Raw genomic sequence first — 25,960 nt, 5'->3', positions numbered from 1 at the left:
CAACACATCGATGAGCTCCATGGTCACCAGATGATAGGTGAAGTAGTCGGTGTGACTCATTGTCCCCGAGGAAGAGGATGGACTTTTCTTTTGCTGCTGAAGAGCGTGGCTGAGAATAAAGAGGCAGAGAGGGAGGATGAGGAATATTCGGATGATGTTGACTGTGGTATAAATGGAGGAGCTTGGGCTGGTGCTGAGGCAGAGTGTGTGGAAAGAGTTGAGGAAGAAGCTGGAGGACATGTTGGAGTTCGAAAGGCTGTTGTTGAAGAACGAAGAGGCGTTCACGGATATTTCTGCTGAACATGAATACGTGACAAATGGATTAAACAAAAGGAACACACAAAGTCTTACCAAGTATTTTTGATCTAGTTCCTACTGAAAACATCTTAGTACACTTGACATCAAACAAACCTGAGCAATAAGTAATTTTTTTATCCAGATATTAAAACTTGTTTTAAGTCAATAATCCCTGAATATTGATAAGTGAAAAAATCTGCCAGTGGAATAAGAAATTTTAACTTATATCTTAGATAAAGATATCTATCTTTTTAGATATTGAAGAGTGAAAATATCTAAAAAGTTAGTTTTTATTATTTCAGGTGTACTAAGATATTTGCACTATAAACTACTAAAAACTACTCAGTAACATTTTGCGTTTTTGCAGTGTACCGTAATCAGCAGTGGCACAAAATATTCTAAATGTGTAAACATTTGAATAAATAGATTTGTAAATAAATTTTTGAACTAGGAATTGTTATTTCTGCTGATTCAGGTTTTAAATTTCATACTAATCCCACATTTCTAAATACCTAAACAGCTAATACTGTAAAGGTTAAAGTTCAACAAAAAATAATTCAGAGTAGCCTTTTTTCAGCAATCAACTCACATGCTGATTAAGAACAAACAAAATTAAACATACTGAGAAAAGTGACACAAGACATTTTGTCAAAATGTTATATTTTGCATAAAATTGCTTGGATGTATTAAACTATAAATAATATTGATAAAATATTGGTCTCTTAATGAGACGCTGATAATGCCATAAAAACAAACTGTTTTAATATTCGTACATTTATTACTTAAGATATATTTACTTCTGAAATGTCTTACTTTAAACATGAAAATGACCCACCTTGATTCTTGGATGTTTTTCTCCTGCTTCTCTTACAGAGTTAAAGACAGCTGTAAAATTATTCCTCATCTGCTAAATAGTTCAGATGTATTTATATGAAATGTTGAAACAAAAGTCCAAGTGGTTTTTGCATGTCGCAAACAAATGAGCCTCCAGTCATTCTGTTTTGAATGAGTTATTGCTGTAGGAAAATTAAAATATCAGTTTACATGTGAGAGCAGGACTCTACCAAACAAACACACACAAAAACATAAACTGTCATAAAACTGAACATTTGACTTACTTATAAATTATTGCAATAGAAATACGGCCCCAAAAATGTACAATGTAAAAACACCTGACATTAATAATTGGCTAACTATTCTAAATATATTTTGTCTGGTGTAAGCAGGTGAAGGATTTGTATTTATGTTTTGTGTTACAAGCAGTTCTGACTCATTTTGATTAACAACCTACCTTTATATCAGACTGCAAGTTTTGTAAATTCACACTAACATGATTGCCATGACGCCGGCGCCACCCTGATGATGTAGAGCTGGAGAAAACCTCCGACAAACAAACTGTGTTATAATGGCAGAAGTAGTGGAACGTCAGCATTTATATTCAGCTCTAAGCAAAGACGAAAAGTTACTTTCTATAATCAATCTATTACGAGACAAGTGAAAATCTATTAGAAATCAATTAATTAGATTTATTTTTAAATACCAGGGTGTTTAATCTTATTTAAAAGTATGTATACCTATAAGTATGTGTATGTATACACATACGTATGTGTACCTCAATACAGACGCCACTAATGTCTGTATTGATGTTCACACTCCTTACCGGCAGGTGGCGGTAATGCTTACCTATCGTTTTTTTGTTTTCGTTTTTGACCAACCGCCAATAAAACTGAAAAGAAGAAGAAGAACTCAACCCGTTACCCAAAACATTTTTTGAGTCATTTTTGCCTTATCAACCAAAATCTGAGGTAAAAACGACAAGCAAGGAAACATTTTCAACGAGTCCTGCATCAGGTCTTTAAGGTTATTTTCGGGAAACAACGTAGAAACCGTCGTTAGAGACCAAGTCTTTCTCAGCCAGAGGAAGAATGAGGGAGACAAAGTCTCACTGGGTGCGTGAAAGCTGGTGGGACGCATTTTGTACAAGAAAAAACAGGTGAGTAATGGAGCCTAAACTGTATGAACGGAATGATTGAAATATGCTATGAAATATTTAATTTGCAGAATCCTGGTAATAAAGCTTAAATTGTGAACTGAACGATTAGATTGCCTCTAGACACAAAAGAATCGATAATTAATAATCACACTATGGAAATGACTAACAAGATCTGAACAAACAAGAAACTTGACTACCTCAAGGGATTTCTGAGGTTGGAGAACGAACCGTCTGACTTTCTTTAGCCGATTAAATTTAATCTTACCAAAGTTTTGCCTTAGAGCGAACAGGTACTGAGATTGAAGCGGATCAGATGCCTTCAGCCATCTGCTAGAGCTGGACTCTGGCCTTCCTCACTGTAAATTAAGGAAGATAATTAGGGCCACAAAAAGTGTTCTTGGTTCCCCTCCCCCCTTAAACTAACATCATCCAAGGGAAAACACAACCAATTGTTTTTGACACAATAATATATATTTTTATAAGTACAGCTATCCAAAAACACAACTAAAAGTGTAGTTAAAGCTTTTATATCCAAAAAGGATGGGTAATTTACAAATTTAGAAATGTGAAATTTCCATGTTCCAAAACAAAATGGTGAATTTACAGAAGACCATTAAGGCCAGTAGAACAAAAACAACTTTAATCTCAGAAATCTGACATTTTCTCAAGCTAGTCCCATAAACAACCTCCAGTGGAATCACTCTGGGAAAATGTCCCCAAAACAGTTTTTACACTATTTTAAATATTTATTCAACTACATCACAACTAAAGGTATAGTTAAAGTTCCAATTTGGACCCATGAGCCAAATGTGTGTGAAATTTCACATTTCCAAAACAAAAAGATTAACTTACAGAATTAGGGCCACTGAAAAGTTAAAATTCTAATATTTTCTTCAAATCCCTAAAACATCATCTAAGGGAACCGTTCTCAAAAAATTTAGCCAACCAATGTTTTTTGGGTTTTTTTACACCATTTTCTATATTTAATCAATTACAACTTTCCAACTAAATGTGTAGTTAAAGCCTTAATGTCAGTCAACGAGCCAATAGGGTGAGTAATTCACAAAGTTAGAAAAGTTGAATTTTGCATGTCAGATTAAAGCTATAATCCTTTTCCACATGAACTACAATTGGAATACTGAGAGGAAAAATTGTGGCTGACTTATGCTTGAACATTACCATTTAAAAGTCTACATACCCCACCAAGTCCTTCACATTTTGTCACAGTTAAGATCAGTTTATGAAATTTTTATTTGATTGTGATAGAACACACTGTAGTGGAAAACACAGACATCAAAATGTTTTCACTGATGAAAATCAGTAATTAACCCAAAATTATAATTACATATAAACGTGAGTCACGCATTACATGTAAAGCAAATTTATTTCTCAATTATCAGCAAATTATTCCAGTAGAACAAGCAACTTTTCTTGGTAATCTCAATCTGTACAGATGCTGAATCCCCAAACAATCAGCAGTGAAAAGTCCAATTATCTGCACTGTGAATTAATTTCACTGAAAGAAAAACAAACAGGAAAATGTACGTCTGTGATTGTGGAAACAAACCAAACGAAGCTAAAGTATGTCTAATAATCCCTCAAAACAATAAAAAAGTGGGACAACACACAGAGAGAAATAACCAAAAACAATAAGAAATGTTCCATTTACAATTAAACACACACGAAAAATAAACATCTGAGAAATTATTAAAATGCAACAGCAGTGATGCAGTGATGTTGCTTCGAAAGCCTCCACTGAGGTTCCCAAATCATCCAGGAAGTGCATTGGACCTCGCAGTTTTCCCAGCTTCTAGTCGACTTCATTCCAACCCAAACCAGGCCGACGGTCCGGACCTTCCCACCCGAGCAGCTACAGCTGTCCGCACTCCGTGACGACCAGCTTCTTGGCGGGAGCCCCGCCCTTCGTGCCCAGCTCTCCCATCTGCTGCACCACGCTCATCCCGTCCCGAACGTAGCCGAACGCCACGTGTTTGAAGTCCAAATGTTCGGCTTTCTTCAGCGTTATGAAGAACTGCGAGTTGTTGGTGTCCCGCCCACGGTTCGCCATCGACAGGATGCCCGGCCCCGTGTGCCGGACGTCGAAGTTTTCGTCCTCGAACGCGGCGCCGTAGATGGATTTGCCGCCGGTGCCGTCACTTTTGGTGATGTCGCCTCCCTGAAACGGCAGGAAGTAGAAGACTGATCAAACATGTGAATATAAACCTTGTATGGCAAGCTGTTTAACATAAAATCATCTGACTATCAGTAAATAACATTTATTTTACCAGAAAAATCTGATTGAGATTTAAAATCTATTTGGTGTATCTGGTTACACAGTGACATTTAAACTTTTTTTATGTGTGTGGACGGAGTGAGTTTTGGGTTTTTGGATTGCAAAGTATGTTTTTTTTTTTTCTATGTTTTTTTTGTATGACTACAACAGGACAAAATCTAATAAAACATGTAAAAAGAAAAGCAAGAGAATTCTCTAGAAATGACTAAAAATAGGATTTTTACTAAACACTAGAGCTGCAACTAAATATTCATGAATCTATTGACTATTCTGACAATTAATTAAAAACATTTTTTGGCACATATGGCATATTTTTCATTCAGAAAAGAAAGCGATTTAAAAAAAAAAAAAAATTAAATTAAAAGCTTGAAATTTAAAATTGAATACTTTATTTTAAGCCATGTCGCCCAGCCATAACATGAGGTGTATATAAAAACTTTTTAGATAATTTGACCGAGGTGAAGCTAAACTCTGTCATTTAAGGAGTTATACATAGAACTTTATCTTAAATGCAAAATGTATAGATTTTTTGTATAATTTTGGCTGAATTGCTGCTCTAAATGTGTTGTTCTTTCAGAAAACTGCCTTTTATTTTGAGTCTGTATACTCCAGTTAATGATTAATCAATTACTAAATTAGATGATTATTTCAATAATTGACTCATCACGATAAATTCAGTTAATCCTCTCAGCCTTAGGTCATACTATCAGTGAATTAAACAATTTCTTCAAGCTGTAATTCTCTCACCTGACACATGAAGTCCGGTATGACCCGATGGAAGACGGAGTTCTGCAGGCCGAAGCCTTTCTCTCCGGTGCACAGCGCTCTGAAGTTCTCCGCCGTTTTGGGGACGATGTGAGAGAAAAGCTCGATGGTGATGGAGCCCAGCGGCTCGCCGTCGGCTGCCACCCTGAGGAACACCAGCGGGTTCGTGTCTCTGGAGTGTTCCTGTACTCTGGACAGCACCGAAGCGTCGTCGCCGGTTTGACCGATGCGGCTCTGACATTCGCAGAAGGTTTTCCTGAACGACTCGGCTATCTCTGAGGTTTTGAACTTCGCTGCCAGCTGCTCCACCTCACCTTCACCATCTGAAGGAGGAAGCAAAACCCCCAACATTTTCTCCTTATTAGAAACACAAAGTATATTAGTATTCATATTCATTGAACCTTTTCACATTTTGTAATAGGGCTGCAGCTGACGATTATTTTAGTAATCACTTACGAATCAAAAAAACAAGAGGCACATTTAGCAAATTTCTCATTTAACCACTTGAGTTTTTTTTTTTTTTTTTTTTACCCTTCCAGGGTTTTTTTTTTGTGGGCTCTAGTGTCCCTTATGTGACAGTAGACTGACAGGAAACGGGGAAGAAGAGGGGGGAAGACATGCGGCAAATGTCGTCGGGTCCGGGAGTTGAACCCGCGATGGCCGTGTCGAGGACTCAAGGCCTCCAAATACGGGTCGCGCTAACCGCTACGCCACCACGCCACGCCCCACTTGAGGTTATTTTGTATAAAAAATGCTTCTCTAAGTAAGAAAAACATTTTACTGCTTAAAATGAAAAAACAATCGCATTCCCTTAGCGTACGGTTCGCTTGATCAGTTTTTAATTATTCAACCGTACGTCTTCGAAAAGCAGAAGTAGAGCCTCCTGCACAACCAACAAGAATACAGAGAGTGGTTTCTGAATGGCAAGTTAAAAACACAAAACAAAAGCGCTTGGGCTTTTTTAGAAACCCAAATTGAAGGACAAAAACATGCAAAATGTGAACTTTGAATCATAGTTTTCCCATTTAAGTGTGTTTACCCGAGTAGTCGGTGGCGGTCCAGACGAGCGCGTTGGCGGAGGTGTTCATGGGTTTCAGCTCCATGGACTCTGAGATGGTGTGGTTGGCACAAACCCTCAGCACCTGGTCTCTTCGCATCAGGACCCGGTAGAAGTGTTTGGTCGGGTGGAAGAGGATCTTGAGGTCTCCGATGCCGCGCTCCTTCCACTGGCCGAGGTCGCGGTCCCATCGGTAGAGCTTGGCTCGCTCTTTAAACAAGATTTCCTCGTCTTCCTCGCCAGATTTCGTCTCCACCTGAAAAGAGTAAAAAAACGTTTAGAGGTGAGAAAGGGCTAGCGTTAAATTGAGCTTTTCGATTAATTGAAATTTTGTTTTTTCTATATTTAGTTTTGAGAAAATCTGGATTCCCCCCCCCCCCAAAAAAGGAATTTTTTGAGTTTCCTTAGTTTGACAAGCGAGTTTTACAAGTTTCTATTTATTTACACTCTGAGTTCAGATCATCTCATAAACAGAATATTCAGAGCAAACTAACATTTCTTATTTTTAATTACGAGAATAAGGTAATTCTAGTACAAGAGAACAGCTGTACAACAATGGAGAAAAAAGTAGTAATTTTATGAGAATTTCAATACAAAAAAATGAAAAATTAAAATCAGGAATGTTGAGCATCTTGTGAAGTTAAACTCCAGTGTAAGTTTTACATTTAATACTTAATAGAAATATTAATTTTTTTTAACAAATTTGCATGAAATTACCAGGACGTTGAAACAATTGGACAAACAACTTTGTCTTTTTCGAAGAAAGAATCACACCAGTTCTTAACTGGTCAGACCGTAAACATATCCCAGCTTTTTTCTCATTAAAAAAATTTTCTTCTTTGTGATTTTAAGATGTTCTTCTGGTGAAATTGTGTCAAAAAGCCACTTTTTGACACAATTTTCTCAGTGTTTATTTTTATAGAAGAGAAAACTCAGAAAAAAAACCCAAACTAAAATATGATCTGGAATGAAAAAAAAGAGGAGATTTAAATTTTTAAATAATATCCTCCAGCGCTGAGATCTTAAATATTTTAACCATAAAAATTAGGAGGGTATTTAAAGGTACCTCAGGTAGAGAAACGATGGGCTCAAAGTAGATATCCACATTGTTGGAGGCCTCCTCTTCATCACTTCCTTCCTCGGCGGCCATGTTTTTAGCCTCAGTGGGAGCCGCAGCTCCAAACACAGTCGCTCCGGCATTCGCCCAGGAGAAATTGGCATCTGATTTAGGACAGAGCGTCAGGCATAATTAAATTATTTCAGAACAGTGGAAAAGAGAAGCTTGGCGAAGGTTCTGCTAGAACAAACCATTAGATCCAAATGCGAATCCATCAGTGTTTTTGGCGAGCTCAGCAAACGAAAACCCAGCGACTGAGTCGAAGCCAAAGGAGGAAGAATCTGAGGGGAAAATAAACGGGATTTTTAATTAAATTATTCTCATTCTGACCAGAAAAATGGTGGTGAAAATCAGATTATGTTTAAAACTAAAGTCTGTACCTTGAGCAGCTGTGGTGTCGGTTCTGGACTCTGGTTCTGTGCTCTTCTTGGTGGACAGGTCGATAGGAGAACTGCTGCTGCTGGGAGTTTCACTCTGAGTGTCTGTGGGTTTTTCTCCTGGCTGATCACCTGGTGTGGGTCTGCCGTCTGCAGGTTCTGCTCTGCTGGTCGACGGGCCGGAGAACGAGGCCTGTGAGGGTTCTGCAGGATCGGTGGAGACCGGCTCACCTCTGTTTAACTGGGCAACCTGAAGAAAGTTTCATTATTTAATGACGTTCTGATCAGAGTGTTGCTGTAAAAGTAGCAGGCAAAAAAAAAGCTGACAAACTGACAGTAGATTTAAAGTTGACAACAGACAGTGGAGTATTAATAAAACTATCCATAAATAAACTTTAAATACTATAACCTTCTCTGTATTTGATGAATACTTCTAAAAAGTAATATTTAAAATTTTTTCATGTTAATGTGGCAATATACGAATAAAACAGAGTTAATTTGGCTGAAAAATAATACTTAAAGGGGACAAAATTCACATTCTGAACATTTTTGTACTTTCATCTGGACCTTAGCTGCTTCTAAAAACAGACCAAGCCCTTAAAAAGAAAATTAAATAAAAAATTCAGCTGTTTTTTGGTGTCTAGAAAAGAAGCTGTGTCAAAAACCTCTCGAATGGTAAGTCAGATGTTCATTAATTCTTTTGCACAAAATAATTGTTAGATGACATTTTACTCTGCTCAGTTCAGCCTATTTTGATCTGTTTTAGGGCCTCCTGTCACTCTAAATCCAAATAATCTGCTGCTTTCCGCACCCCCAACTCAACCTTTACACTCACACTTGAAAATGTGAGTGTATAATGGCACATCTGTGCAAACAAATGCACCATTATACATCTGTTTGCACCCGTACATCTTTGAAAAGCAAAAGCTGAGCCTCCTGCACAAACAACAAGATTGCAGCCAGTAGTTTCTGGGTGGCAAGTCAATAACAACACACTTGTCTTTTCCAGCAGAAATTGCGCAGCAATAAAACCAGCTGAGAAAATGTGCTGGAGCTCCGCTTGGGCTGCTAGGTAACAAGCTGGGGTTTGCTGAGGTTGCTAGGTAACGGAGACCTGCCAATGGAACGTGACTTGACAGTGGCGAGGCTTTTGAAACGGCTCATTTTCTGAACACCAAAAAGCATTAAACGTTTGGTTGTTTAAGCTTTTGCGTCGTTTTTATTAGCAATTGAGACCCAAAAGCAAATATAAAAACTCACAGAATGTGAATTTTGCATAACACGTCTCCTTAAAGATTGTCAGAAGAGGGAAAATCAGGTGAAAAATAAAACTCTTCCCACGTGACCCATTACCAGGTCTTGTTGGGCTTTGCGTAGCTCCGTCTCAAAGTCTTCAGGCTCCTCGCTGTCCGGTTCGCTGTCTGTGGCGCTCAGGCCGCAGAAGAACGTCGGGGGAAGCTGGAGGCTCTTCGCCCGCTCCTCTTCCTCTGGCGTTGGTTTCTTCTCCCAAACAAACTGGCAGTCTGGCTCTGAGAGCAGCACAGAGGTTCGGTGTGACAGAGAATTACTCAAATGTGTTTTAGTTGCTGTTATGACGGTAGTGTGATAACGTTTGAGTGGCTTACCCTCAGCACAGACTGCTACTGCTGCTCCAGGAGCATCTGGGTAGAGCTTTCCATTCAAGGCTCTTACAGCCGCCTCAAAGTCCTCATCTAACCATAAAAAAAGAAATTTTGTAAAGATCTGCCATTTATAAGTTTAGTTGACATATTAAATTTTAGCTCACAATTCTGCTTTCCGTTGATTTACCTGGTATTAACGGTTTGCATCTTTACGTTACCTTAATAACGGTGTAAAAATAAGCCGAATAACACAAAACCATGAGGAAACATAAAGATGGACTGCATTTCTAAATCTGCTGATCAAGCAAGCAAAACCAAAACTCTTGAATGAGTGTGGTTACGTTTTCCTCTATTAGATGTTGATATTTGTGGAAAATTATGCTTTTCCTCAATAGATTTGCTTGATGTTTAGTAGAGTTGTACAGGATGCATCACAATCAAAGTTTAGTTTGTGTTGCACTTTTCATAAATCAACATCAGGTCTCACCATCGGGTTCGTCATCGCTGGTGTAGCCTGGCTCGTTCTTGTAGCAGAAGAAGGTGAGAGGCAGCAGGAGCTTCCTGGCTAACGCCGCCTGCTCAGCTGTGGGCTCTCTGACGAAAACAATCTCCACATCGGAGTCGTCATCCGAACCCGAGCTGGAAGCTTCCGCCGCCGCCGCCTGAGGAGAACCTATGATACAGATACAGCAGCAGTGAACATTATGCAACACTACTTCAGGGACTCATAGCTCATATTTACTTACTGCAGCTTTAAGTGCAAGTGTTAGATCCACACAGTAACGTAAAATCACATGCACAACAATGAAACACATGCATGTGATTTACTGCAGTGAGAAACTACCTGTGGTAGTTCGATGACATTAAACTACACAAACATTTGAGCTTAATCCGTAATTAGCTTCTGCTGATATCCACATCATCTGCAATTACCTCGCCAGGCAGCAAATTACATTTCGTGCTGCTGCTGCAGATCCAGCACTAAAAATGGCTCTGTGAAAAATGTCAGTGCGTGCCTCCCTGAAGGAACATCCTCTGCCTTCAGATCACCTTTCAGGAAACATTTTACTTTTACTGCCTCCTGCTGCGCTTCAACACTGCACTTCATGCAAAACCACCTGGATATTTACAGGACAATAGCTGCGTTTCCATTGACCACATAATCACACAAACTGGAATTATGAAAATAAATTTCCTTAAATGGAAACATGCCAAATTTGAAATAAAAAAAACAAACACGTTTTTCACTAAGTTGTGCTAGAATTAGGCTTTTTTTTTTTTTTGGATGCATCAAAATTAGCGTATTTCGTAAAACTGCACTGGAAATATTTTTTTGGCATCACAAGTCATGTGATCAACAGCCGGATGTTACTGCTGGCAGAAAACACGAAGAAGACGGCAGGAAGTAGTAGTAGAATAACGTGTTTTTTAATGACTTATTCACATGTGATTTTAATTGTGTTTCTTATTGCGATTTTTTTTTTTTACATTGGCAGAATATTAAAGCTTTGCTCTCATTTGCAATGGAAATGAAGCTAGTTATGAACAGATTTTTTAAAGTAAAGTCATTTTTATATTAAATTTTATTTTCAGTTAGTCTAAATAAAACTGGATGCATAGGATCTGTGAAAAATCCAAATAATTTGGGTTAAAATAACAGAGAAAAAAAAATCACTTTTGCATATATAGTGGCTGTAAGGTAAAAACTGTCAGTTTTACAGCTTGTTTGTGAACTAAAATGCAATGGAAATATTTTTTCGCATCACACGAGTTATGTGATCAACAACCAGATGTTACTGCTGGCAGAAAGCACAAAGAAAACAACAGGAAGTAGTAGTGCCATGTTTTTTAATGACGCTTCTTATAAAATTGTGTTTATTTGACATTAGCAGACTATTAAAGTTTTGCTCACATTTGTAATGGAAACAAAGCTACTTATGAACAGATTCTTTAAAAAGTAAAGGCATTTTTTATATTAAATTCCCTCACTTTTAGTAAAACTGCATGCATATTATCTGTGAAGAATTCAAATAATTTGGGGTAAAACGAAGGGGGAAAAAAATCTGCTATTTACTTTTGCATATACAGTGCCTACAAGGTAAAAAATGTAATTAGTTGTACAGCTTATTTTGAACAAGATGTTTACATCCTGATGCTGAGCAGTTGCTAAGTTAGATACCAAGGACTGAACTTCAACACACGACATGCAACATGTTAGCTTCAGTCTGTTTGGTCTGTCCACTCCGTGCAAACAGGTTATTGTTTGTTGACGTCGGGGCCAGCCAGGTGACAGCTGAGAGGTTTTAACACACACTGCAATAGTTAGAGTACCTGGGCTCTCAAATTGGACGGTGGATGTGCTGGTCCAAAAGGCCATTGGGTTATCTTTGAAAAGCCTAAAATCCAGCCCTAAAGGATGATGGGTTGTTGTTGGTGAAGAGACACTAAATATGAGGCTGCCATGTTCAGAAAACAATGCCAAGATCGTTGAAATGGGAGAAAGTGTTATAGAGCGTAACAACCGAGTCTTAAACAAATCCCTGAGCGCTCCTCTTAATTAAAATTCATCATCAGTGTGACACTCACTGTATTGTTTGGCTTTTTAGGATTTATTTCAAAAGTAAGTGTTAAGTGCACAAATTTAAATTTATTGTTGATTTTCAACAAACATTGATATGTAGGAAACTACACTGTGTATCCACCAATAAACATCTGGCATAATTATTGGCTAATTATTCTCTTATGGAGAATAGAAAAGCTAATTTAGAAATTTTAAGCTAAAACTGTCCAATACAATTGACTGGAAACATCCAACTGTGTTCAGGTTCTGGCTTAAATTGAATAATGTGGAAATCATCCTACAATATTTTCATTATGTTTACACTATTGGTAGGAACACAAACCCCCAGAATGATGCTTACACCACCATGTTTGACAGTTGGTTCAGTTTTCTTAGGATTTAAAGCTTCACCTGGATTTCTCAGCTCAGTTTATGCTTCATGTGACCAAAAACCTTTTCTCCAAATTTCAGCTGCGTCTTAAGGTTCTGATTTTGGAGTAGCGCTTCTTTCTTGGTTAGAAAGAATTCAAATTTGTGCACCTAATTCTTGTCACCAAAAGCCCCAAAACAATACTGTTTGTCACTCTTGTGGATGAGTGAATGTAATCTAAACAGGAGCGTGTACGCAGGATTTTTAAATTTTGACTACTTTGGTTTTGTTTGTATACATTAATACCAGTGGCGGCTGGTGAATAAACTTCTGCTAATAGATGTCCTTCTTTGTCCAGAATAAAAGACTCAAATGAGCTCAAGGAAAATCACAATCATTCATACAGCACAATGATATGAAGGGTAAAATTTGGGTCAAAAGCTAACTCTGAATCAGACTAAAACAGTGAAAAATGGTAAACTAATGTATGATTGCCTAGAAGTTTAACTCTGAACAAAAAGGCTAAATTTAATTAAATCTAAACAGAATCAAATGACACCAGAGAGCAGAAGCCTTCCCAATTAAAAGAACTAAAACACGCCGATATCAGATGGAACAATCACAGCTACAAACAAACAAACAAAAAAAAAAACAGGAATCCAAAACATTTATCCAGAGCAGCATTAGCTTTATGCTAACCAGAGTAACATAAGCATTAAATAAAACCACAGCAACGTCCATTACTGATTCATAGCAGAGAACAAATGATAGTAGCTCATGGAAAGAAAAAGTAAAATAAAGCAAAAAAAAAAAAAAAAAAGCAGATTATTATTGAAGCTAAAACTAACAAACCTGCAGAGGGACAGAAGCTGTAATTTACCAGCTATCTGTAAAATCCTCTGCATTGTCATGCAAAGTGAGGAGTTCTTTCCCTCAACTTTATCACCATGGCAACCCAAACCATTCCGGTATCTTCTCTGGCAAGAGCAAAATTCTGAGGACCCAATCAGCTATTCTGATTGGCCAAATGTTTATTCCTTTTCCCTAGCAACCACGAGTGATTGGCTCTTTAGCTTCACTTCTGGAAAGCTAGTCAGTAGCGCCCCCAAAAGGAGTCTGTCGAGGAAAATTATCTATAAATTCACTAAAATTCAGTGTTGAATGTAATCAACATTTCCAGTTAGTGGAAATGTTGATTACATTTAGGTAAACACTATTAAGGAACACAGGGTAATACAAATTTTAAAGATGTTTATAGATCATTTTCAATTTTTTGATTTCTTTTTTCTCCTCCACAACCAGCCGCCACTGATTAATACATCTAAAACATAACACTTGTCTTATCACATTTTAAAAAGCAGCACTGGCAGAAAAAAGTGAACCGAATCTTATGAGAACTGTGAACAGACTTTGGTGATGGATTAAGTGTCAACTTGGACCAACCAACGAAATGCAAAAGGGACATTAAAATAAAAACTTCTTTGTTTTTTACCTGTATGCATTTTGAATGCTGGAGCAGGAATAGTAGGCTTGACTGAGCTTCCACCATCTTTGGCCGTCAAACCAGACACAGATGCAGATGCTTGGGACTCTGACTTAGGAGAGCCAAAAATCTTCTGAACAGAATCAGAGCCGAACACAAACTTCGGGGGAGACACCACGGTCTTCAGGGGATTGACAGGACTCTGAGATCCAGCTGCAGTCGACCTGACGGCCGGAGACGTTGCCGTACGTTCCTGTGTTGTTTCTTCCAGAACAGCAATAGCTGCTTGCCCACAAAGAGATGTAGTTGTGCTTTCAGATGTTGCTGACGATCCACTTTCTGATGGTGCTGAGAGTCTTGGCGTCACCGGAGTCATGAGTTCCGATTTTTCCTCCACTGCCTTGGCCTCTTCAAAGACCTGTTTGAATGTATTTGCAGTCTCTTGCATCTTAAACCTCACAGCCAGCTGCTCAACTTTGCCCTCTCCTTCTTCGGCAAAGTCCAAGGCACTCCAGACCCAGGCCTTTTCTGCCCCCTTCATGGGCTCCAGCCTCATGGCGGCTGAGATCCAGTGGTTGGCACAGAGCTTGAGCACCTGATCTCTCCTCATTATTAACCTCACACGTTTGGTCTCATAACTCTGCAGGATCTTGAGGTCTCCAATGCCCCTCTCCTTCCACTGTTTCATCTCTTTGTCATAACGGTACAGTTTGGCTCTGTGGCTGAAGACCACCAGCTCATTTTCCTCTCCAGTAGAAATCTCAACCAAGTCAGGCAAAGGTACGACAGGTTCAAAGTACTGTCCGTCTCGCTCTTCGTCCTGAGTTGTATCCTGCTCCTCGTCGGTACCCACTGATGCTCTGCTCAGGTTGAGCTTCGCAGGAGACTTGGACGGGCTGATGCCGGGTTGGAAACTGAAGCTGAACCCACTTGTGGATTCTCCAAAGCGGAAGAGGTTCTTCCTAAGGGGGCTGCTCGAAATGGGGGTGGTGTAGACTGATGAGTCAGCAGTATCATCCAAAGCTTCTTCCCGTAGGTCGTAGTTATCCCACTCCAAGGTAGGGCCTGTTTCCCCATGAGGCCTGATCCCTAAACTGGAAAGTTCGCTTGCGGCAGTAACGTCTCCCTGCACTTCTTCGTCTTGGATTTTCGTCTTCTCGTCCGTCAAAAACGATTTTAAGTCTTTTAAACCGGACTTCATCTCCTCTGCTTTCTTGATGAGGTGAGCCGTTCGACCAGTGTCCATCAGCTTATGGGGCGTCTGCAGAGGGATATCCAAAAGAAGTCTCTGACATTCCTCAAACTTCTCTTTGAACTCCTCTGCTAGCTCCGTGGTTTTAAATTTGGCTGCCAGCTGTTCGAGTTTAGCATCTCCATCAGAGAAGTCGTTGGCCATCCATATCCAGGCTTTGTCTGAGCCAGACAGCGGTTTAAGGTTCATGGTGGTGGTGATCCAGTGGTTGGCGCAAACCTTCAGAACTTGATCCCTTCTCATTAGCACTCTGAGCCGGCCATTTGCGTTATTTTTAAGGAACTTCAGGGTTCCTACACCACGTTCCTTCCACTGACTAGTGCTGGAATCGAATCGGAAGAGTTTGACACGCTGGGAGTAGAGGACCTGTTCATCTTCCTCACCAGTCACTAGGTCCACTTTGTCAGGCATCTGGACCACTGGTTCAAACTGGATGTCGTCGTGTTCTTCCGTTTTATACATGCCGTCGTCTTCCAGTTCGTTTGAGGCCTCTGCCTTGGTAGGGGTCGTCTGTGGCGTTGCGAATACCTGCGCCCCTGCTCCCGAGAAACCTTTGAAGTTGGGATCTTTCTGGCCAAACTGGAAGGTTCCTTCGGAGGACTTGGCCAAGTCTGCAAAACTAAACGTATCGGCTTTTCCAGCAATTAAAGGATTTTGATCTTTTTCCGTTTGGTCTATGGAAGGCGTAGACACATTTTCTTTCTCCTTGTGTTTGTCAGCCATGTTTTTGAGGATACTGGAAGCAGACCCTGTCGAAGTTTGATTATTAGATGAGGCCAAACCTGTTGCTGAGTCCTGAACGCCAAACTTGAAGCCACCAGCTGGGATGGGCATTGAAAAAGAGAATCCAGAGGAGGTTGTGGTGGCTGGCGCAGCCTGAGGAGCTTCAAACTTGAATGCAGATGCTGAAGCTTTGTCTTTATTTTGTCCAAACTGAAAAGCACCACTGCTCCCAAAAGTAAATGCAGATCCAGCAGCCTGGTTGGATGAACTTGTGGTTCCAATGTTGAAACTGAAAGACGAGGCAGAAGCAGCAGATGTGATTGTGCTTTTAGCATTAGGGTTTGAGGTTTTACAGGCCACACATTCATTAGAAGAGGCCTTATTTCTCACGAGACAAGCGTCACAGTCCCATTCTCCTTCCTTCTTGCCAAACATGGCCTCTAAAGAAGGATTTGGATTTGGAGACTGGCAGGAAACACACTGAGCTGCTGACCCTTCATTTCTGACCAAACAGACGTTGCAGTCCCACTGTTCGTCTTTCATGGCAAAATTTGCCGCAAAACCTGACCCTGCAGGTGCAGCTGGTGCTGCTGGAGCCACAGTGGATGACTTTGAAGCTGGGTTTGGAGTTTGACAGGAAACACATTTGTCTGCAGAGGCTTCATTTCTCACTTCACAAACATCACAGTCCCACTGTCCTGGCTTTTTGCTGAAGCGTGCAGCAAATCCAGCATCAACTGCAGATACAGAAGACTGTGTAGCAGGAGCTTCCGGTGCTGGAGCAATTTGTGCTATCTCGGCTGTTTTGACTGTAGTTTTAGGAGTTTTACAAGAAGCACAACTGTCTGTTGATGCTTCATTCTTTGCAGAACACTTGCCACAGTCCCACTGCTCTGGCTTTGTGGGAAATTGTGAACCAAAGCTGAAACCAAATGGACCAGCCGGTTTGTCGGTAGGTTTTGAGGAGCTCATCCCGAATGTAAAAGAGGAGGGTACTGAAGTTCCAAAAGCACCAAATCCTGTAAATGTAGGGGTTGAACCACTGGGCTTTGATGTATCTGTACCAAACTTGAAGTTAAATGGGCTGGTTTTGGCTTCAGTAGTAACCTGAAGTTCTGGTTTAGATGAAGACTGTGGATTGGGAGTGTTGCATGCTGCACACTGCACAGCCGTTGCTTTATTTCGAACATCACACACAGCGCACTCCCACTCGCCTTCTTTAAGAGCAAACCGAGACGCCAGTAAACCCAAGTCTTTGGAGGTTTCCTCTTTCTTCTCTTGCTGTTTTTGCTTTTCTGGCGATTTGCTCGTCACCTTTTGGGCTTCCTCAAACTTGGCTTTGAAAAGAGCCGCCTCATCCACAGTTTTGAAGCGAATCGCCAGTTGTTCAGGTTTAGGCTCTTCATCCGCATAGTCAATGGCGTTCCACACCCAGGATTTGTCTGAGCCGGCGTTAGGTCTCAGCAGCATGTCTGCGGTGATGTAGTGATTTGCACAGATCTTAAGGACCTGCTCTCTTCTCATCAGGAGGCGGACCTTCCCTTTAGTGTTGTGTTTCAGGATTTTAATATTTCCGATTCCTCGTTCTTTCCATTCTTTTGTCTCCGTGTCGAATCGGTACAGCTTTGCCCTGTTGCAGAACATCTCCTCCTCTTCTTCTTCACCTGTTTTCACATCTACCTTATCAGGAAGAGGGACGATCGGTTCAAAGTGAGGACCGTCTTCGTCCTCCTCAACATGTGTGCTCTCATCGCTCTCTGCGGCCTTCTCCAGCTCTGATGTCTTGCCGATGCCAAACGCTGTTACTTCACCCAACTTAAACGGTTGCTCAGGCTTCCCAAACAGACCTCCAGCTGATGCGTTTGGAGTGGAATCTACAAACGAGAAGCTGCTTATGTTTTTATTCCCGAAGGTGAAGATGCTCTGGTGGCCTGGGGGCTGCTCTTGGGCCGGTGGCTTCTCTGGAAACGAGTCGGGTTTTGGGGGGAGGTCTGAAGTGAGGAGGCCGAGCAAACTTTCACTTTGCTTGGTTTGGGGTGAACAGAAATTTAAATCTCTCTCAGAGGATTTCGGAAAACAATTGAATTTAAAAGCAGGTGAAGTTGTAGCCGGGCCAACTGACCCTGCACCGAAATTTGGCACTCTGGGTACTTCAGTTGCAGCCTGCTGGCTGAAGGAAAGCTTCCCAAAGTCCACAGGCTTCCCCTCGACGGCCTTTGGTGGTTGAACGGGGGCGACAGAGGGCTTGGTGAAGTAGCCAGGCTCAGGCAGAGTGGGGTTAGTCTGCTGGGTGACGCTCTGGCCATAATATTCCTCACTGTATGGAGAGAGAAGGCCTGTGGCTTGAGATTCAAACCGAAGAGGGGAACCGAAGACTTGTTCCTGCGGAGGGTAGATGCAGGACGGGGCGGTCTGCAGCGGAGGCGTGTGCGTGGGCGGCTGGTAGGCATACATATGCTGCTGTGGGGGCATACGGTTCACCCCATACACTGGACCCTGTGTGAAAAGATAAAAAATAATAATCACTCAACAGTTGGGAGAAGTTTATCTCTATGAATTGATGTTAAATGCTGATAATCACCTTGGTGGGGGTTACATTTGCCGCTGTCCGCAGTAAATACTGGGAGCTGTAGGCAGGAGACTGGTTGTAATAAACAGGAGGGCCTGTGGTGGCAACTAAGAGAGAGAAACAGTTTAATAAACTGATGGAAATATGCTTTTATTTAAAACAATGACGTACAGTACCTTGCAAAAATATTGATAGCCTTTGAAGTATTTCGTTAGGTTTTTATGATATCCTTGAACCATTTCATATTTTGTTGCATTACAACCACAAACAAATGTATTTTAATGAGAGTTTGACATTTACCAACAGAAAAATTGACCAATCTTCAATCGGTCTCTTCCTGGTGGCAGAAAAATGACATGGCTTTATAAATAAAAAAATCAGAAAATATTGAGAAATAATCAATATTTTTTATAATAAAAAAGTGTAACCATGCTTATTCCTTCTCCTTACACTAGGTGGCAATAATGTCCTGTAATGAGAGCCAACACCAATTATTTCTAACCAAGGAAGAAGACCAGCAATGTTTGTTTACTGGTCATAAAGCATGGGGAAAACCAGTAACAGACTGTATGGGATTTTGAGGGATGTTTATTGGAAGCGCGACCCCTTGGAAATCACCATGGTGATCATCAGGTTGCCAAGCAACCAAGACAGTCAGATGGTGAGGCCATCATGTGATCTAGGAGGGAGGCTTCTGCTTAAGCTAAAAAGGAAACAGCAACAGGGGATTTACCTACTCCAGACTCTTAACAGGAGCAAACAATAAATTAAAAGTTTAACTTTTTGCTCTTCATAGCACAATTTTGTTCAGTATTTAGCATCTCCCGGGTATGAAAGTCCATTTGTACCAAGAAAGAACAAATAAAAGCACAAAAGGACGTCATAATTTCAAATTTGAAAGTTACAATTATGAGACTAAAAGTCGAAATGTCAAGTTTTAAAGTCATGATTATGAGATAAAAAGGCGTGCTGTTTCGCTGAGGTTTGTTCCAGTATCTTGTAATCATGACTTTATATCTCATAAATATGACTTTGTAAGTAGAAATTAGGATTTTAAGACGCAAAATGATTACTTTATATCTCAATTATTACTTTGAAAATCAAAATTAGAACTTTGAATCTCAAACTTATGACATTAAAACTTGAAATTAAGACTCCCTGTTGGGTTTTTATTTATTCTTTTATGGCAGAAATGGGTGTCCATACACAGAAACCCAGAAGAAAATTTTTTCCACCTTGATTGGTGTTGAATTGCACATTCCCCTATTTTTGTCCTTTTTTGGTGAAAAGTTGCAACTGAAAAATTTTTAAAAAAATTCCCCTACATTACATTGTTTATTGTTCATTAGTATGAGGATTCTTGGCTAATCTTCCAGTTATATTTTTTTATATTTCCATTTCATGTTAAGGGTCACTTTCCTGCTTCTTAGTATGATACTTTCGCCACCATGCAACCCCATGGTGATAGTGTGTTGCATTAATTTTCCACTAACGCATTGATTTGCATTTATGCCAAAAGTTCTCATGTTTAAATACAACTTTATTCTTGATCTGCCATTTTTCTGGGTTTTATTCACACAGATTATCTCTGTTTACTAATTAGATTGTTTATTAAGACAGTTTGTTGCTCTGTATTTCAATAAGAGATAACTTTGTGTGGATCTTGCATATATAACTTGCATTAAATCAATTAAGTTTTTGTGGTTAGAATGTGACAAAATGTGAAGCGGTTCCAGGACTGAATACTTTCTGAAAGGAGTGTGGAGCTGTGTGAACCCCTAACCTGTTAGTGGGGCTCCGTGGTAGGACTGGACCGGGGTGAACGGCTCCTGCAAGCTCTCGGCTCTGTAGGTGTCTCCATACATCTTATGGTGAGGCGAGCCGGAGTTCCCTGATGCGTTGTGTTTGAGATCATGAACCTCATTCTAGGGGAAAAAGGTAAACGCAGTGATGCAAATCATTGGTGTAGAGCAGATGTTTTAAACTCTAAATAAATCTATTTGCAGTTGTGAAGACGTTTCTCCAAAAAATCTAGTGAATAATCTGCCATTAAAATCATCTGTATGTATATATTGTCCCACTCTGGAGTGGATGAAGTTTAAAAGGTTGAGATAATTACCTTGAGGGCTTCTACTTGCTGACATAACATCTGGAGGAGACTTTTCTGGTCTTCAATCCAATGAGGCGGCGTCTTTGGTGAAATCTGAACAAAAAACAATAACAAGAATGTAATAAACTAAAAGACATTTATTTGCACAAACAACAAAGCTTGTTAATTTCCAAAAGTAAAATTCACTTTTCAAGCATTTTCAAAGAGTTCAAACTTTTCCAGCACTACACTTTGGAGATAAAAGCAAAACAAATGAACTTAAGAAAACCATTTCAATTATCAACGAGGTAATACAACAAAATTTTAAGTTATAGTCTCTCTCACACACACTTTATACAAAAACAAATCATTAATAAAAAAATACCCTCATTTCAATAACTTTGTTTAAAGTATAAAAAAAAAAATGCTCAATAAGCCTTCGAGCCATCAGGACTAATAAATATTCATTACACTGAAACAATCCTAAGTACTTTTGTTAAGATAAACAACCTTTCTGCTCAAATTAAATACTTAAACACAATATACAAACAAAGTCATCAAAAAAAATCTCTTAAAAAATATTCTCGCTAAATTCTATTGGATTTAGTAAATTGAAATAATTTTGGTGATTCTGTCTTAACTAAAACAAGAAAAGTTTAGTCTGATTTAACTTCAGACTGCAATATAAAAGATTATAATTTTTTAAAAACTTAATTACAAAACTGTGCAGCCTGGATATAAAGACATTTCCAAACCTTGAAGACACGGAATCATAATTTTTAAGGATTTGAAGAACCTGAATCAAATTGTGTGATCCACGGACTCACCAGTCTTTTGGAAGGAGAAACGATGCTTTTGCTCGGAGACGGAGAAGCAAACTTGATGTGCGAAATGGTGGCGCTGGTTTCTGTGAGACGAGCCGGGCTGGAGTGAGTCGGTCCTCGCCGAAGGTTAATTTCCTGCTCCTCTTCCTCTTCCATGTCCTCTTGAGTTTCACCAAGCTGCTGATTTACGTCGTTCAGGAGGTCCACCACTTCCTCCATGGACACGGGAAGCTGCAGAGCAACAAGTTAGCAACGAGACTCGGACACGGGGGTAAAAATAACAAGGGTATATTTATCAAAATCCAAATGTGGAAATTTTATGGCTCAAACTTGCAACCGACCCTTTCGATGTCGTCTGCATTGGCGTTGTAGATTTTTGACAAGTAGTTCCTGAACTTCCTCAGGAAAGTTAAACACCTGTCCTGGGTCTCCTCCACGCCATTGCTGGCCTCCTCTGCCAGCCGCTGATAAATCTGCAAAAAAATAATAAAAATAAAAGTTGTTCATAACCAGTGTTGGGTAATAACTAACTACATTTACTCAGTTACACTTACTTTAGTGACTTTTGTTTTTTCTTTTTTGGAATATATTTTACTGTGCTGTACTTGTTTTACTTGAGTAAACTTTCTGGATACTTAACTAACTTCACTGAATAAATGTTTTAACCAACACAGTCACAGACTTGTTTTTATTGAAGTTTTATAAGTTTTATATTGACATAAATTGATTTGGTGAAAATATTTTATTTGCCCAATTTTGTTATTTTCTTTTTGGTCTTCAAAAATTACAAAAACTTTCACATAACTTTATAATTTGGTCCATCTGATAATGTAATTTTTAATTATTATATGACTGAAATACTTTTTCACTTTTATTTGAGGAAAAAATATGTTTTTGTAGCGTTATTCTTACTTGAGTACAATTTTTTCACTCCAGTAAACTGTAATAAGAACTGGTTTAAATAATCTGTAAGTAATAAAAATAATAATAGTCCATCAAACAAAAAATTTAAGAGGGTTTTTTAACATTTTCCATCTTCAAATGTCATAATTTTTCAGACTGATATTTAAGGTTTTGGTCCAATCTGTGAATGAGCATCTTTACCAGTAAGGTAGACTTCCATAATAAAAGACTCTGCTAATAAAAAAAAGGTTATAAACTGAGATATAATCTATTTACAGTTTTGTCCCTCCAGAACCAGCTGTTTTATTATTCCAAACTCAAAAATAACAGGTAAGAGTTATTCACTACTGACAGTTTCACTGGATAATAACACCCTGTCGAAAAGTGGAGGAAACACTAAATATGAAAACAGACACTGTTGATGTTTCCAACAGCAGATCATTACTGTGTCTCTGCTGCCAGACGGAAAAGTATTGGGTGTCAGAACCTCGACTCTGAAAGCGATCTGGAGCGAAACCCAGTCATTAAAATCGCACAGAAAGAGGTGATTATCAATAAATCCGGGAAAATAAATAGAATTGATTATCGCCAACTTCTGACTGGAAGCCAAAGTTTGCAGAAACTCAACTCTACAGGAAGGGATCCAATGTATTTTTGATTAAAGGTTAAGAATTGATCCCAGTGGTTTACCTGTGCTAAATGCCAGATGGATGACATGTTGTTGATGCTTTCTAAAGTCGCGATCGCCTCCTCAGTTCTGCCTTCGATGTCCAGAAGAACGGCGAACGCGATTTTCGCTTCGTCTTCATAACCTTTCACAGCGGAAATCTGTGAACATAAAAACACACCTAACATCAGCAATAAGAGTCAGCATTTGAAGCATTTCCTGTTTAACTCTTATCGAGCTAAAGGTGTCGTCGACAACACATTTTTACAAGCCAACTTTTCAGTACCGTAACTCTGCGATACTTTGCGCTTTCCAGCCAATATCAGGTTATTACGGTAATTTCACTCCCGCCTAGAAGGGAGCTTGTTTTACTTCGGTTTACTCTGATGAAGCACTCTTAACAGATGGTAAATTTCTAAATAACTGCCACATATTGAAAGGTCCAGCTGTTATGACCCTTTCATAACAGCTGGATGGGCAAAAATATTTACTCACAGGACATTTAAAGAACTTTGTACAACTAAAATAAGCAAAAATACTCAGGCGGAGATTTTGAAACTTAGGTCATAAAAGGTTAAAAGTGAAATTCTGAGTTTAGTGACGACCTGAATGTCCTTAGAGGCGAAGTGTATGAAGAGAGGGTCCAGCGGTTCTGGTATGCTTCGTCGGCTTTTTATTTTCTCCAGCAGTAAAGTCACAACCTGCCAGTAGTGGACGCTGCGGCCGACGTACTCCTTCTGGTCGTAATACGAGTTTATTCCATCGCCCTGTATTAATTGCATTTGTGAAAACATTAAGAAAGCATGTTGAGTTGTCCAATAAGCTCAACCTGAAAGCGTTTGAACTGAACGTACCGTCTGGCTCAGAATCTGAGCCCAGTGGATTATCAGCGCCGGCTGAAGCCCGTGTTTCTCTCCGGCCCTCAGCGTGTTCAGGCCATGTTGCACAACCATCCGCAGTTTGGCCGACGTGCCAGGACTGCAAGGAGGCAAATATTAAAACTGAGCTCTTTGAATACTGCTTAATGTAAATTAAGGAAAAATCTCTTCATGCGCTGGAAAGAACTGGTTTTTAAAATGCTACTTTAGCAGTGATGCACTTCTTTGGAAAGAAATGTTTATCTTTAAAACAGCTAACACCTTTTAGAGAAACATACGTAAAGAGTCTGAAAAAAGAAAAAAAAAGAAAATATAATTAAATATTTAGCCAATTAAAAACAAAAACGAGTTGAACCATCTGCTGATTTTAAATATAAAAATGTAATTTTCTGTGTTTTTAGAGCAAAACAGGGCTAGGAAATATGGCTTAAAATGTTTTTTTTCCCAAACCAAATCTGAGTTTCATCAAATTATTTTCTTGTTTTCCTTCCTGAAATAAAAAGTACAAATTCAAACATTCCTTCTGTGTGTTGTTCAGCGGGAGTATTAGCGCCACGCTATGAAAATAAAAGCATAATAAAAACACAATTTTACCAAAAGAATGTCTCAAAATTACGATAAAAAGTGCATTTAATGAGAAGTTGTTATTTTTAATGTTGGAGTTCTTATAAACCAACAACTTTCTTCTAATGTTAAAACTTTATTTTTGTCAAGACTTTTTTCTTGTGTTATTTGGACTTTATTGTTATATTACTATAACTGTGTTCTTGTAACATTCCAACTTTATACTCTTTATTATCTTAGCCTGACACTAATATTCTTTTGTAGCGTTGACCTGCATTCAGTCCAAATAAGTAGAAACCGTAAAACTCGCTGGTCAAAAAAATAAAAAAGGCCGCCCTGACATTTCCTGGACTATAATTTATTTATTAAAAAAAATCTTCTTAAATAAACAATAATTTCTAAAAATGAAATCTTCTCTAAAAAAATCATTAAAAAAATCAATTTATCGCCCAGCAGCCGCCGGACCTTTGCCTCTCTGACACTCACAGGGCTCGTTTGTGGATGAGGCTGTAGACGGCGTCCCACCACTCCCTCTGTCGCTGCGTGGCGAGGAGGCGGAGGAGAGGAAGAGGAAGGCAGCGAGGCTCGAAGAGCTGCTGCTGCCGCGGACTCAGGCTGCGGCTGATCTTCGCCGTGTCCTGAAGCTGACAGTGGCTGCAGAAAACCACGCCGCATAAAAACACCTGAACGGAGCAAACGGAGGACAGAGATGTTTAACACACAGTTCCCAGTTAATTGACAAAAAAAAAAGAAGAGAATAAGTCTAAAGATTCCTCAAACTTGCATTGTTATGAGGCCGGTTACAATAATATTGTTGTTTTGAGACAATTTTCATAGCATAATGATGCAAAAACACATTTTTCACTACCACTGGAACTGGAAGACATTTTAAATGTCTAAAGTAAATAAAACAACAGAACAACAAACATAATGAATTATGAAGTCTCTCTAAACAAAATTGAAAACAACAAAAAAAGGCGGGTGTTTTAGTTGAGCCCCAAACATCAAACTGGCGACCTGATGAGAGAAACTGGTTTTAATTTATCATGCCGATGATTTATTGTAGACCATAGTTTTGTATTCATTTTTAAAAATTAATTTCATATTGTATAAGTACTTATTTTGAAAATAAATACAAAGCTATATTACTCAGATTGTACAGGGAAGAAGGAAATTAACACAAATATGAGTTTTTTCCCTTCACTTCTTCTGTTACTATTACCATTATTAGTAGAGTATTGCTTTTATCTTGCTATCATACTTGTCATTAACTGTTCTTATATTTCTCAGTCTTTTTTATTTTATTTTTTGTTATAAAACACAGATTATGAAGAATTTAAAGAATGTAAATTGATAAAAAGTTGGTTATTATTCTGATTCTTCATAGATTTTTCACGAGAGTCCATTTTTAATCATTTTGTTTATATAATTTATCTGCTGGTTATTTGGCCCAGTGTATTAACAGGCATATGAATATGAAAACACGGTTTTAACTGCAAATTTCTGATAATTATTTAATCGCTATGTTATATTTTATTAAATGAGTTAAGTAGGATT

The 25,960-nt window shown here is 39.0% G+C and overlaps 1 protein-coding gene across 1 annotated transcript in view; it reads right to left on the bottom strand.

The window, feature by feature from the left end:
* Positions 1–3,655: 3,655 nt before the first annotated feature.
* LOC102218559 (E3 SUMO-protein ligase RanBP2) overlaps positions 3,656–25,960 on the bottom strand; it is a 33,650-nt gene continuing 11,345 nt past the window's right edge. The window contains exons 11-29 of the mRNA XM_023336510.1: positions 24,890–25,086; positions 23,816–23,939; positions 23,567–23,728; positions 22,985–23,122; positions 21,733–21,864; positions 21,395–21,622; positions 20,598–20,681; positions 20,262–20,403; positions 18,491–18,585; positions 13,944–18,405; positions 10,009–10,194; positions 9,525–9,611; positions 9,253–9,428; positions 7,903–8,149; positions 7,714–7,803; positions 7,472–7,626; positions 6,388–6,661; positions 5,331–5,671; positions 3,656–4,466 (exon numbers count right to left, since the gene is read on the bottom strand). Coding sequence (XP_023192278.1) covers positions 4,161–4,466; positions 5,331–5,671; positions 6,388–6,661; positions 7,472–7,626; positions 7,714–7,803; positions 7,903–8,149; positions 9,253–9,428; positions 9,525–9,611; positions 10,009–10,194; positions 13,944–18,405; positions 18,491–18,585; positions 20,262–20,403; positions 20,598–20,681; positions 21,395–21,622; positions 21,733–21,864; positions 22,985–23,122; positions 23,567–23,728; positions 23,816–23,939; positions 24,890–25,086 — 7,626 coding nt within the window. The 3' untranslated portion in view covers positions 3,656–4,160. The remainder of the gene's footprint in view (positions 4,467–5,330; positions 5,672–6,387; positions 6,662–7,471; positions 7,627–7,713; positions 7,804–7,902; positions 8,150–9,252; positions 9,429–9,524; positions 9,612–10,008; positions 10,195–13,943; positions 18,406–18,490; positions 18,586–20,261; positions 20,404–20,597; positions 20,682–21,394; positions 21,623–21,732; positions 21,865–22,984; positions 23,123–23,566; positions 23,729–23,815; positions 23,940–24,889; positions 25,087–25,960) is intronic.

The sequence above is a fragment of the Xiphophorus maculatus genome, chromosome 7, assembly GCF_002775205.1.
Source record: "Xiphophorus maculatus strain JP 163 A chromosome 7, X_maculatus-5.0-male, whole genome shotgun sequence".
NCBI lineage: Eukaryota > Metazoa > Chordata > Actinopteri > Cyprinodontiformes > Poeciliidae > Xiphophorus > Xiphophorus maculatus.
This window is presented reverse-complemented; position numbering and strand designations above follow the sequence as displayed.